The sequence below is a fragment of the Strongylocentrotus purpuratus genome, unplaced genomic scaffold, assembly GCF_000002235.5.
Source record: "Strongylocentrotus purpuratus isolate Spur 01 unplaced genomic scaffold, Spur_5.0 spur5_scaffold_9, whole genome shotgun sequence".
In the NCBI taxonomy this organism is placed as follows: domain Eukaryota; kingdom Metazoa; phylum Echinodermata; class Echinoidea; order Camarodonta; family Strongylocentrotidae; genus Strongylocentrotus; species Strongylocentrotus purpuratus.
Window position 1 is genome coordinate 24,735,791 of NW_022145615.1, and position 13,884 is coordinate 24,749,674.

The 13,884-nt window shown below is 37.6% G+C and overlaps 1 protein-coding gene across 3 annotated transcripts in view; it reads right to left on the bottom strand.

Annotated features, from left to right (window-relative positions):
• LOC115920551 (myotubularin-related protein 12-like) overlaps window positions 1–13,884 on the bottom strand; it is a 40,051-nt gene that overhangs the window by 1,840 nt on the left and 24,327 nt on the right. For all 3 annotated transcript variants that reach the window (XM_030976455.1, XM_030976454.1, XM_030976453.1), the window contains 2 exons: window positions 11,533–11,608; window positions 10,783–10,919 (listed from right to left, as the gene is read on the bottom strand). In XM_030976455.1, the coding sequence (XP_030832315.1) occupies window positions 10,783–10,919; window positions 11,533–11,608 (213 nt within the window). The remainder of the gene's footprint in view (window positions 1–10,782; window positions 10,920–11,532; window positions 11,609–13,884) is intronic.

Genomic DNA, 13,884 nt, shown 5'->3' on the forward strand with positions numbered 1-13,884 from the left:
GTCAGATTGTCAGAATGTACAATGTACGACTGTCACACTGCCATTCCCCCACCTCGGGCAAGTCTTCAACACTAGTTGTTTGATGGGACCTACCATAGTTGAAGGCAAAAGTCTCACCAAGGCACATGCATATGAATTTTATTTTGTTTAATAATAATTGTTTTCTACTACACAAACTCTGATTTAATTTCCTACAATCATTATCAGCAATTGTAACAAGAATCCTTTCCCTTATCTAAATTAATGCTGGTTGCTGAGCACTTTTATACTTAATTCTTTTGCGTTTTTTAACATTCAGCGCCCAAAGTACATTTGTACATGTGACACTTAATTCCTTTTTAATAATTACATTTACTATGTACAGTTTGCATAAATGACTACATTTATTAATAGAGGAGGGTTAGGGGTTGAGAAATACAGATACAGGTAAAAGATGAAAGTGAGTCATGAATCAGATATGATCAAGTTTTTCTCCTCCTTTTTTTCTTACCGACAACTACGTCCCACCTAAGGGAGGCGAGATCAAGGGCGATTCAAAGGCACATGACTTCATGACTAGACTAACGAGATTACAACGTGAATGTCTCCACAACCCTCAAAATAATCACATACTTAGGAAAGCCAACTAACATGGGTGATGAATCCTTTCAATACTACCTTACATTTTTTATTCAACAGCCAACTAAAATTTTTACAAGAATACTATCAAAGAATAAATAAGACTTTGAAAAAGGAAATACAATTTAAAAACCAATAAATAATGCAATTAATGTCATGGCTTTTCTCAGAATTAGGCAATTATTAATCTTCAAAAATACAAACTGAAGTTTCTACTGCTTGATATTGCCATTTTCCAAAGAATAATTTATCTTTAAGAAGAGTGAGAAGGACTTAATACAGAATTGACAGGTTCTGACTTCATGCTAACATATCTATTAATGGGGGTGCAAATTTGATGACTATGCTGAAAGTCATCTATAACTATAAATGAGTAAGACTGCTAGCCATCAAGAAATATCTTTTCAGTAATACTCATACTTTATATGAACCTACAAAGTGTGGAGTTCCTATCCTTTTGCGAATGATAACACAGATTGGCCTGGATAGATCATACACAACGGAACAAAGCCATCTTTCTCTCTGCAGGATTATGATTTTTCCCCGCTCAAGCTAAAATCGTCTATTTGGAGCCAGAAGGGCATTATCCCATCTAAAGTATCATAGAGGTAACACCCTTCTGGCTCTCAACAGAGTCAAAAATCCAAAGCTTCTGGACCCTGTTTCATAAAACTTGATATCAATATACATGTAAGTTACAAGCTACTGCTATAAGCTACTGAAATCAAAGCATCTGATTGGCTGAGAGCAAATTTGTCATAGAAATTTAGCATTTGTTATAGATAAAAAGTTTTATGAAACAGGCTCCCGACCCTGTGATGCCTAGAGATACATGCAACCCACTAAGGACTGCCTTGACATTTCATATTAAGTTTCCTGAGTTGTCTCTGCCATGATCTCCCACAGACAGACCACAGGGAAGATACTAAAATATCATGTAGAGATATTATGATCTAATTTTCCTCATAAATCATTTTTTGTTAAACCATATGTTCTTGACCTTTTCCTCTGCGGGATAACTACCCTAGACATCAACTTAAAGGGATCGTTTAACAATATTAAATCTGAGATACACGGCCCTAAGTGTTATCAGTGTCTGTGATATGGTGTAATATTGAAGCCCTAAAAAAATTGCGCTTCAAAATGATCAAGAAGTGCCTCAAAAAAGTAAAACTCTTTGAGTGACCGGTTTTACCATACTCGTTTTCCCCAATAGACTGTAGTGTTATGAAAACCGTCAGGCGAACGGTTTTCAAAATTTGTAATTCCAATCTTAAATATCTTGATAATCAGACAGGCGATCGGCTTGTAAAAGTCATGGGGCTCCTGACTGACCTAAAGGTTTATAATTATCATTGCATCATGAGCTAAATCCAAAATTTTGTTTCAGAATCTGAGACAAAGTTACCGGATGCCTTTAAAGCCTATAAATGTTTCAGAATAGAGAGAAAGGGATATTAGTTGAAACCATGAATTTGAATATGTTAGATTGTACGTAATAAAAAGGTCTTTGGGACGCATCAGCTTTAAATATTCATTTTTTATATTTTCTCTTCTTTTAACCCTTAGCAGTACAGTGCCCCCTTTTTAATGATGTCTTGCATTATCTCTTGATCTAGAATGATTAAAAATTACACATACATGAGCAGAAAGAGCAAAAATCCAAAAAATTATTACTCTTATCCACTTTTCATTAAAAAAAGGAAAACATCTTGATATGACCAGTGAATAATAGCAGTGATACTGAAATATCTATTTATAGTCAATGATCGAGAGACTTTCATCTTTGGTGATATAAATGGATAAAAATCATATATTCTATGTGCCACATAGCATGAAATCCCCACATGTACATGGGCATCAATTCACTGGAATATTTCACCCTTTGCAGTTGCATGTAGAGATCTTGAAAGTTGTAAATGCACTCTAACTACCAGAGGGAAACATGCACTTTTAATTGATAAGATTAATCTAAAATTAGCAAGGATTATTGGATAACGAAGGCTGATTTGAGAGGTGCAGTAAGGGTCAATTGATAATGGGCATTGTGTCTCAATACAGATAACACTGCACTTTCCATGCCAGCCCAGGACATCCGGTCCAAAACACGGCTGATTGCGATTATTTGCTCAATTTCTCTCAGAAAACTATCCCCTTACCTGCTGGAGATGGATAGTCCCTGTATTAAGCCTATGTCATTGGCAGGATTCAGTGCTCGGTGGGTTAACAATATGATATTTTTACTGTAATCACCTTAAAAGTACAGTGAACACTCCTACAATACCTACTAATGGAACCAATGTGAATTGACATTTTAGGAGGTACTTTTACTAATAATTTCAACACTGGTCATTTTTCTATTCATATGATATAATCATATATGCACATATCATCACTACATGCAATATGTAGGTGCATGTATACATTTCAAACGATGAGGATCTGCAATAGTTACAGTTATCCTTGTATATTGACTGCACTCATGACTAGTGTACCCTGTCTCTTTAGAAGTTTAGAACTGCTGATCATTCATATCTACACTGTTTCCAAGGAGCATTAACTGCAAAAATGCAATAATACAGGCAATCATTTGACATGCTTAAAAATTCATAAACGCTTTTTTTTTAAAGACTAAGTGCATTCTAGACCAGTATTCATAGGTCTAATCTAAGGTGAAGCAGCTAAAAAAAAAAAAGAAGAAGAAGAAAAAAATGTCCAGTCATATAGGAAGCATTGCCAAGTCATGTGTAGCCACGGGGAGGCATGTACATCCCCCAACCAAATGATGGAGACGAGAGAAAAGAAGGAAAGAAAAAAAAGAGAGAAAAGGTGGAAGGATGAGCAAATGTGATGATAGGACCCCCCCCCCCCCCTCCAACCCACTCCCCTAATCAGTAGCCTAGTAAATTAATATTTCATATTTCATTTTCTAAATGAAACCAGCCCACCCCCCCCCCCCCCCTCATGCAAGGTGACCCTTCAATGACTGGACTCACTCTATACCACAGAGCATGAATGTGTTGTGCACTCATACAAAACATGTTAGAAATGTGATCTGGGGTTGCGTGGACCTGGAAATATCCTTGCTCCAAACCAAATACGATAACCAACGACCCTGGAGGATATCATATCCCGGACAAGTTAATGAATCTCTAATGAAACATGCAAATGATTTCACAGCTGCTGCTACTGGCCAAAAAGCTCACGCAAGTCTCATGATATTTCGTCCTCTGTCAATATGGCCGGGTGGCAAGTGCATCATGTGGGTTCCGGAATTCCGGCCATGAGGAAACCATCTGGAGGAGGTGTAGGTACTGTAGTCTCAGAGGAAAGACGAATCACATGGATCTGAATCTTCCAGACATATCCCTACTGGGATATGAGCTCTAAAAAGGGATCGTGGTGTATGAATATACATGAATTTGAAAGAAATGTACCAGAAAGTAGTACATCTTGATCTACATGTATGTGATCTATTAAGGATTTCTTTATTGGGAACTTTTCAACATAAATGCTCTGCCCTTTTCTACCATATATATTGTCTCTTCCTAAATATACACGCATGTAAACCATGCATGGGATGTAAAAACATTTTATGTACACTTGTATGGGGTCCTTTCCCACAATCTTCTTTGCACGTCCCCCCCCCCCCCCCCCATCTCTCTATCTCTCTCTTTGTCTGTCTCTCTCTTTTTCTATCTCTCTCTCTCTCTCTCTTAAACATTGTAGTTCACATCAGCAGCCCCCTCCGAAACCGGGGGGTGGTGGGGGGGGGGGGGAGATGTGGAGTTGGCTACATGGATGATTACTACCAAAGTCTAAATCTTGAGTATCTTAATTCTCCAATTGTTACGGCTCGAGTTCGATTAGATATTCACATCCCGTTTGATACATACACATGTACATGTATATAGCTCTACAGGAAATGGCGTAAGTGTTGTGTGGAACAAAGATGATTGAGTACTGTTCATTAACTGAGCTACAATGAACATCCTTCAGTTTAACCTGGCTCATCAATCAAAAGGGTTAATTGCGAGTCTACAGGTTGTCTATCACTATGAGCTTTGTAATATATATTCTGGATTAATGCTACATTCAGTTTCTGAAGGTATCAATGTTTGATGGAACATAATCTTTGCTGCTGTATGAAAATACAATATAAAATATCTTTGCAGTCTAGGTAAAGTGACAGTAAGATAGACAAGAATGAAATCTACTGAAGAATATGATTTCTTATTGCTCTTCCAAACAAGAAAATTTCAATGATAATAGAGGCAGCCATATCAAGACCTTTCTGACTTGCTGTGATTATTGGTACCATTGTAATCATTATAACTTTGTTTACCTAGGGAAGCCTCTTCAGCACCAATGCTGTTTTTACTGAGGGTCCTGCTATTACTATTACCGACGATTGCCAGGTACCCACTTCCACCTGGGTGGAGAGTGACAAATGTAGATTAATGTCTTGTTGAAGGACGATAGCGCCAGACTGGGCTTTGAACACTCGACCCTAGGACTGAGTCGAGTAAATGAAGCACTATACCACGACACCTCCTGTTGAAGTATCATGCTGAACTTTAAAATTAAACTTCCTGAAAGTTAATATTGCGTGATATTATTCAACTACCTTATGATAACATGAATAATGTGGAACATCTGTACTAACTTGTGAACGACCACGCACCCAATATCCAATCAGGCGTATTCCAAACAAGAGTTCCTATTGCATGTTTCAAACAGGATGTCACAAAATGATACGCCCTAGCACTTCATGCACAGGTGCATGCATGCAAAGCAAAGGTCTAATGGGAAGTTTATAGCCCAAATTAATTGCCCAATCGACTCGAAACTGACCGATAGCAGATAGGGTCGTGGCCATCTGGGTAATGTAATGTTTTTTCTGTCTATTGTCAGTCGCATATTGGTCCAGTCAGTGTGACCTGCCATATGTGTAGGTACATGTATGTGAACTAAAGGTTGAATGTGAAACTGACTCTGAACTGACCTAAACTGAATTATAAATACCCACTTGGGCTGACAGGCTAAGGTAGTTTAGTGATTCATACAAATGAAAACAGTAACATAAAATGGTGAGAGTGACATGAGTGAACTAATGTCAAAAATTCATAAATAATAAAATTACTATCAAGCAGATATTTGAGAAAAAGGATCCGATTGCAGGAATGAGCATTATTGTATCAAAAAAGCCAGAGTTAGATCGTTTTCTGGGAGTCAGCTTGATTTCTCTTATTCTAAAAATAGAAACGAAGAACAATGGAAACATTTTTCTGAAATATAGAATATTTATGTTCTTATAACGAGTCCAGAACATGGCCAGATTCCAATTCACAGAAAACATCATACGCTATGAAGCACTGTCTGTTATGCTTTGCTAAATAGGATCTGGCTTATACAATTACAGACACATGAATCACATAATTAATTACTCCCAACAAAAATATTGGCTATCTATCATGATTCATTGAGAATAATGAGGTCAGAATTGTTACTCTGCCGGTCTCCCGCCCCTATCTGACACTAACAGCTGGGCATGGTGGATCAGCTAGTTAGCGTCACGGTCAAAAGCTTTCCGAATTATCGACACGGCGTTGACGGAAAAGTCGTCTTATTCCATAAAAAGTTCATTGTCAATGTTCCTGTATAATTGGGGCAAAGGATTAGGTGGGTTTTACACTATGGCAGAAGAAGTGCAACAAGTTTGATTTGATTATCGTTATTTATGAATTTTTTTACTTTTTCAGTAAACACAATGGTACTGTGACTCATGCTTAATTTGACAGAATTAAAATAGTTTGTAACTCTACTCCTGTTCACACATACAGGGTCGTTAGAAGCACACATAGTTGTAAACTAGGGAAGGTAGTGGGGGGAGAGGATCTATCTGAAGTTTATGATTTTCAACTGAGAAGACGCGATAGTTCAGTGGTAAAGCAGTCGTAACTGTTGTAGGTCCCAGGTTCAAAACAAGATTGATGTGCTAGGGCCCTCTGCTTCTGGTAAGGCATTGATTCTCATTTCCAAGTCCCTCGAAAAGAGCACTTAAAGCCTTTGGACTCTTGGTTGCTTACTTACAAGCATACACATGCTTTCTTAGCATTTAGGTGAGACAAACCATCAAACTCACCACTATTAAAAGAGAAATGGTTTTACATTTACAGAGAAAACATTCTCTTCCTGTCAGGCAGATCAATCACACCTTTTTGTTTGTTTTCTCACATAATTAGAAGACTCTGACTAAGATTTAAAGGGATCCGGTAACTTTGTCTCAGATTCTGAAACAAAATTCTGGATTTAGCTCATGATGCAATGATAATTATAAACCTTTAGGTCAGTCAGGAGCCCCATGACTTTTACAAGCCGATCGCCTGTCTGATTATCAAGATATTTATGATTGGAATTACAAATTTTGAAAACCGTTCGCCTGACGGTTTTCATAACACTACAGTCTATTGGGGAAAACGAGTATGGTAAAACCGGTCACTGAAAGATTTTTACTTTTTTGAGGCACTTCTTGATCATTTTGAAGCGCAATTTTTTTAGGGCTTCAATATCACACCATATCACAGACACTGATAACACTTAGGGCCGTGTATCTCAGATTTAACATTGTTAAACGATCCCTTTAATACAGTTCACCAAACCAATGACTTTAGCAGATGCTGTGGTTCACCAGAAAAACATTCACCAGGAATATAGTAGAAAAATGGAACTACAGGGTTTGCTTCTGTAGTGTATGGATAAAAACTGGCTGTTACTGTACAACCAGAACCTTTCAGACATGAAGCTAGATGATCTGTGAAAGAGAGTCCCTTTCAGTTTTGGTACAATTTTTTTCGGAGCATGAAACTTTTGCAAATCTGAGCCATTCTTGAAATTTGTGTACATTTCATATACACAAAAAATTCTGGTTTACAAAAGATGAATACAAGTCCATCAAACTGAACTGTTCTATGATAATCCTTCTTCGCTAAAAGTACAGGAAACTGTGTGGTGTATTCTTATACATACTGTTACATCGGTATCAGTTAACACAAGGAAACCCCAAATTCTATCATTTGTATTCACTACAAATGAATTTTAATGAGGAAACTGCAAATGAATTATCCAATACAAATATCATATTTCTAAAGCCCTTTCTCAACCAGACATCTTACTCAGAGGTCGAATGCTGACCAAATTCCGCTTTGACCGAGATTCATCCTATAATCCTTGCACAACGAGGATGAGGAAAGATTACAATTTGACCGTAGAAAGACAGATCTGGAGGGAAGGAAAGGTGCCTGGAAGCATATGTGTAATATCCATTTTATATCTGTCCTTCGCTTAAATAGCAACAAAGAAACTTGTAAAATAAGACGTGCAGATGTAGTTGTCCAATTAAATTATGGGGAAGTGACAAATATCATATTTCTGAAGCCCTTACTCAACCAGACATCTTAAATACTCACGAGGTCGAATGCTGACCAATTCCATTTTGACCTAGACTCATCCTATAATCCTGGCACAACGAGGATGAGAAAAGATAAGGATGATTTGACCGTAGCAAGACAGATCTTGAGGGAAGGAAAGGGGCCTGGAAACATATGTGTAATATCCACTTGGTATTTGTCCTTCATGTAAATTACAACAAATGAACTCGTAAAATAAGACGTACAGATGTAATTGTCCAATAAAATTATGGGGAAGTGACAAATATCATATTTCTGAAGCCCTTACTCAACAAGATATCTTTAATACTCAGAGGTCAAATGCTGACCAATTCCATTTTGACCTGGACTCATCCTATAATCCTGGCACAACGAGGATGAGAAAAGATAAGGATGATTTGATCGTAGCAAGACAGACCTGATGGGGAAGGAAAGGGGCCGACACAGGTCGAGGTGTGAAATTACAGTACTGTAAAGTTGTCCAAATCGATACACTTTTAAGCTCTATTCCCACATAATGCAGTATACCGCTCAAAACAAGAGCACTGTAGCAAAATGTAATGACATTTCTGTACATTATAACACACAGATATTTGTGAGTGCACTCTGCCTTTGTTGCATACCGCTACATGTTTTTCACCCCCACTTACCTTTTATTTTACATGAAAGATGTTTTCATTTTGCCACTGCAGATTTTTATTGTTACAGGTAGATTTCAACATTATAGCATCTGTTTAGAGCCAGAAAGGAATTAATTCATATACTTAAATGCAGGTTTAATGCCCTTCTTGCTCTGAACAGATCATATCTTAACGAGGCTTTAACGCAATGTATGCCTAGATCAATCTTGGAAAGGCACGATAGAAACTCCCAGATGCTTTCCTGGAGACTACACAAAGAGATTGGGGCTATATCGCCTTCACCTGTCTGACTTCATTCGATTTGGTTATAAGATGCATTCTCCCTGACCCTAGAAGAGTTATCTCAAGCTTTGCATTTGATAAATCAACATGATGGGGCCCATCAGCTGATGATGATGATGATGAAGATGAAGATAAATCTTAAACGGTATAGACTACAGCTTGACCATCCCAGGCCACAGATTGACCATCTCAGACCACAGATTGACCATCTCAGAGCAGCCACAGGTCCCAAGACGATGAGATGATGCTACGCAAGCATGACAGGCAGAATCGAGAAGGAGGTCAGCTGATGATGCGATCGGTTAGTACCTCCAGGTAAATGGGCCGAGCTTTCATCAGCCACAGAGGCCAGACTAGCTGACAGGGTCTTACGGGTCAGTACGCTGAATGACGCTTAGAATTAAGTAATGAACAAACACCCCCAAGGTCCCATTTTCCATCCCATTTTGCCTGCCAGAAACGGGTTATTTCGACTATAAAAAGAAGTGAAGGGAAATGGAAAATTAAAGAATTGGAAGTCTAGAAGAGGGTCTAAATGGACTGGTTCCCCCTCTCTTGCTCTAGGTTTCATGGACCAGCCTGGCCTCCACAAGGTAAACATAATTCTCTCCTATTAACCTCTTGTTTTCTATTGATTTCAATTTATTAAAACAAGATAAGACAACCATCCAAACAGGGTTTTTCACTCTACAACCTGACAGAAAGAAGACATGAAAGATAAAAGTTAATCATGGCTTTTTGTCCATACAAAACAATCCTGGCAGTTCTAATCAGTAACATAAACTACAGACACTATTTCAAATTTGTGGGACTATTCAGGAGATCTGAGCCTACATGTATCTATACACAGCTTAGTTACACCCACGATCTCAGTTTCCTGGAATCAATCACTAGTCCCAGTACATCCGCAGCTCCACACCACCTCTTCGTGAAAGGCCGAGCCTGATTACTCATTGAAAGATTGAACGATTGATTGGAGGAAATGGCAAATCAATGACCTACGCTTTGTGCTACAGAATCCAGACCATGTAATGTAGATATCCTTGGACCCTGGGGCATGTTTATATGCTATGTTTTAGTGCCAAGGGTTCATGTTGGAAGGAAACCCAACCCAGACAACGTGCTTTGAGTAAAGCAGAAATGGTGCTCAGAAAATAATCAGGGAAAGTTTGAAAAAAAGTCGACTATTTATAGTAAGAAATTGATAAGTTCAAAAAGTCATCTACATGTATATTGAAACCTCAAAGCTATTTAGAAATATATAGACTTATCTCATTTGTCAACTCTGTACATGCAGTTTTTGAAGATACTACCCCTAAGAAGTACACATATTTTTACGATGGAAGGAATATTGATTTACTTGATTGAGATTGTTTGAGATTCCCACATGTATAGTGATCAGAGCCTTAATGTATTGTATCAAAATGCTTACAATGGTTAACCCCATAGGAATCTTACATGCAAAATAGTACACATTTTTTTTCTTCCAAAAAGAGAGATTTTGAATCCGTGCAAAAACATTATCTGGACAAAAACAGCAAACATAATATTCAGTGAAACCTTCTTGCCACCCTTCAGTGGTCTGTATGTTCAGGTTCCTTTAGTATAGGTTTCAATGAGAAACTATATTCATGGGAAAAGAAAAATGTCGTCTTTATAGACAGGTGGTCACTCCATGCAGGTGATGGCTAAAGCAGGTTTGACTGTAATGGGTATAAAAGAACCTTTAAGCAGCAGGCAAACTGGCACTCGCTTCACAATCCTTGGTCGGGTGGCCATCATGCTTTTCTTACCGATTTCACTGTGCTCTTGGGGGCAAACTTGAAGCTGAACATGTGTACTTTGAAGTTCTTTGATCTGATCTCGATGAGCTTGACATGACTCGTGGACCCCATCCCAGGGAGCATCTGACGTCGCTTACCGTTACTGACTACTCATAAAGGAGAAGAAGAGTTAGGTTTGGAAAGAGAAGTTAAATATTAATATGCAAGATTAATGAGGTTATTTATTAATTTCTAAAAGAATCAACATCACATTAAACAATTTATACATTTATGCAAGGGGGAAATCTAGAATTTTGTAAAAAGGGTGCCAATTCCAAAAGATTACATATTAAAGTAAAAGCTGTATTTTGTTGGTATTGTTGTTGTGTCCATAATGTATGCCTGTTAATACGTTTCAGAAGGGAGCATCCCCCCCCCCCCCTCCATGTTGGAGAAGCCATATGCAGGAGGCTTTACCATACTGATCATTCTTTGTGTATTAATGCATACCAAAGGAATATTAAAATACAGGACAAGTTAATTTGACATCAGACATAAAATTGTAGGTAAACTTTTCAACTTGCCATGTACTAATAGTACATGTAGGGAATAACAAATCTGTCTACTATAATGTATAGTGCATTGAGTATCTATTTCTAGTGTATTATACCTATGACTTAATTCATACTACTTTCTATCATAGTTCTTAACCTTGGGAATAAGTCAAGTATGTCTTCCATTGTACTACAATCGATGAATAGATGTGAGAGTTGGACTTACCATGAAAGAGCTGGCTAACTGCTGTAAGTGGAATGTCATTCTCTTTGAAAAGATGATTTCTGTGGTCAAGCTCAATCTAAAAATACAACAACAAAAAGACAGGAAATAGGCATTGATTGCAAAGTACATGCACCTCATTCAAGAAGGCTAATTTACATTTTATCACCAATCGATACCTACATACATGTACAGTACTACCAAAAAATAGATTGAAGAATACACAAAGCAAAACGATCTGCACTTTACATGTACATGTACATGCAGATCATTTTGCTTTGTGTATTCTTCAATCTATTTTTTGTTTCATTTTTATATGAGTACATGGAACATACATGTAAGTATTCACAGAGTACATGAAAAGAATGCCTAGAGCTGCTGAGATATGACCTTCAAGTTTGATACTGTCTGTATTAAACTGTGCTAGAATTACCAATCAATAACTACCAATGGGTGTCGCCTTTATAAACAATGATACAGTAACTGTACACATATAGGATATCAAAAGAAATATCAATAGAGTAGAAAGAGCTCTTCATAAGGCACTGTATTCTCCTGAACTACAATGAAACTCATGTGAATCTTTCATGAAACAAAAAGAAAGAACAAAAAGAACAAAAAGAACAAACAAACAAAAACACTTCATACATGTATATGAGGCACAAACAAACCAGACAAACATGCATAATTGGTTCGTGGTGCATCTTGTACTTGTACTTGTATTGTGTGTACACATAGGCCACAACGTAATATATACTACATGTATGTAGTAGTACCGGTAGGTTATTTGTATTTCATCACCAACCAGTAACAGGCACATCTGCAAAATTCATTTTGACCCGTGTGTTTAATAAGGTTACTCTCAGTCGTTCTATAACGGTATTCTCAAGTGATTATGACAAAACTGCCTTACTTTGAGAATTTTTTTTTTTTTTTTAAAGATTTGTAAAGTCACAACATCATGTGAACTGCTGTTTATTTGCCTTGGGGGTATTGAAAATAGTTTTTCTAGAAACTTGGCACTTTTTTCAGTACTCAAATTGAAGTTGAATAGGGGTTCAGTTTGAGGTAGTAGGATGACATCTCATTTTCAGTACTAAAGATAAATATTTGCCTGATATATTCTTCTAATATTGATTTGACCATATACTGACCAAAGTTCTGTCCATCCCCCCCCCCAAAGAAAAAAAAATATATCAAGTAAATAATCATAAACCCTTCAAAATCTTTATAAGAATCATAAGCTGCCTATACCACCCCCCCCCCCCCCCAACAAACACACACATCAAGCATATCATCAACTCTTGAAAACCTTGAAAACCAGGAAGGCGTTTCATGAAACAATTAGTTATTATTATGGAAATCCATTTGAATTGGTAAACGATAACATTGATACTGGCTGACCTAGAAAACTCAAACGGTTTCATCATTAATTTAATTAATCCAACGGCTGTCATGTAACTTCCTGTCTAGGCTTCTCAGACATGGTCATTGCAGACAACTGACATGATTTGTCTGAGGCTTCCAAGAAAAATAAAATACAGCTTACTGATTGACAATGAGACGACTCTTCATGTAGTTTACATGAAGAACCGGGGTTCTTCATTGTTTGAACTACCTTAAATCTTGTAAAATATGTAAGAATTTAGTAAGCAGTTATGACAGAAGCACTTTTGGTTTGGAGAATTTAACTTTACTCAAAGTTTTAAAACCACACATGATCTCATGGTTAGAGCAAAACTATGTCCAACAGATGATTCTCAATTGAAGTATCGTGCTTTGACCAAATTACAATTGCGTCAAAGCACAATCTCGCTGTGATATCCTTAGCTTGGAGTCCTCTTTAATATCCTCTCAATACTTTTAAACGATTTTGGTGCCATGTGAACATATCTAGAGGGACATACATGTACATGTATGTGTTTGTATGAACATGAAACTGAGGAATATGTGAGCATAGCTACAGGGACATACACCACAGTCATGGACCAATCTGGCTTTCGACGTCCTTGGCCTGGAGCTCCTTATTCTCCCAGTACTTTAATGCTACAATGGTGCCATGTGAACATAGCAAGAAAACCTACATATGAACATGAACTAGGGACAGTCTTCGACCAATCTTGTTGTGATATCCCCACCCTAGGCCCCGTCTTACAAAGAGTTGCAAGTTTGCAGACTCCTATCTCTTATGTACATACAGTTTCTATTGATATCAATCGCAAATAAGTTGCAATTGATATCAACTCTTTGTACGACGGGGGGGGGGGGGGAGCTGGAATCCCTTATCCATCCAATACTTCCTGCACCTGTCTCATAAGGAAGGATGTTATGGCTAGAATGAACCACCCTGTCCAT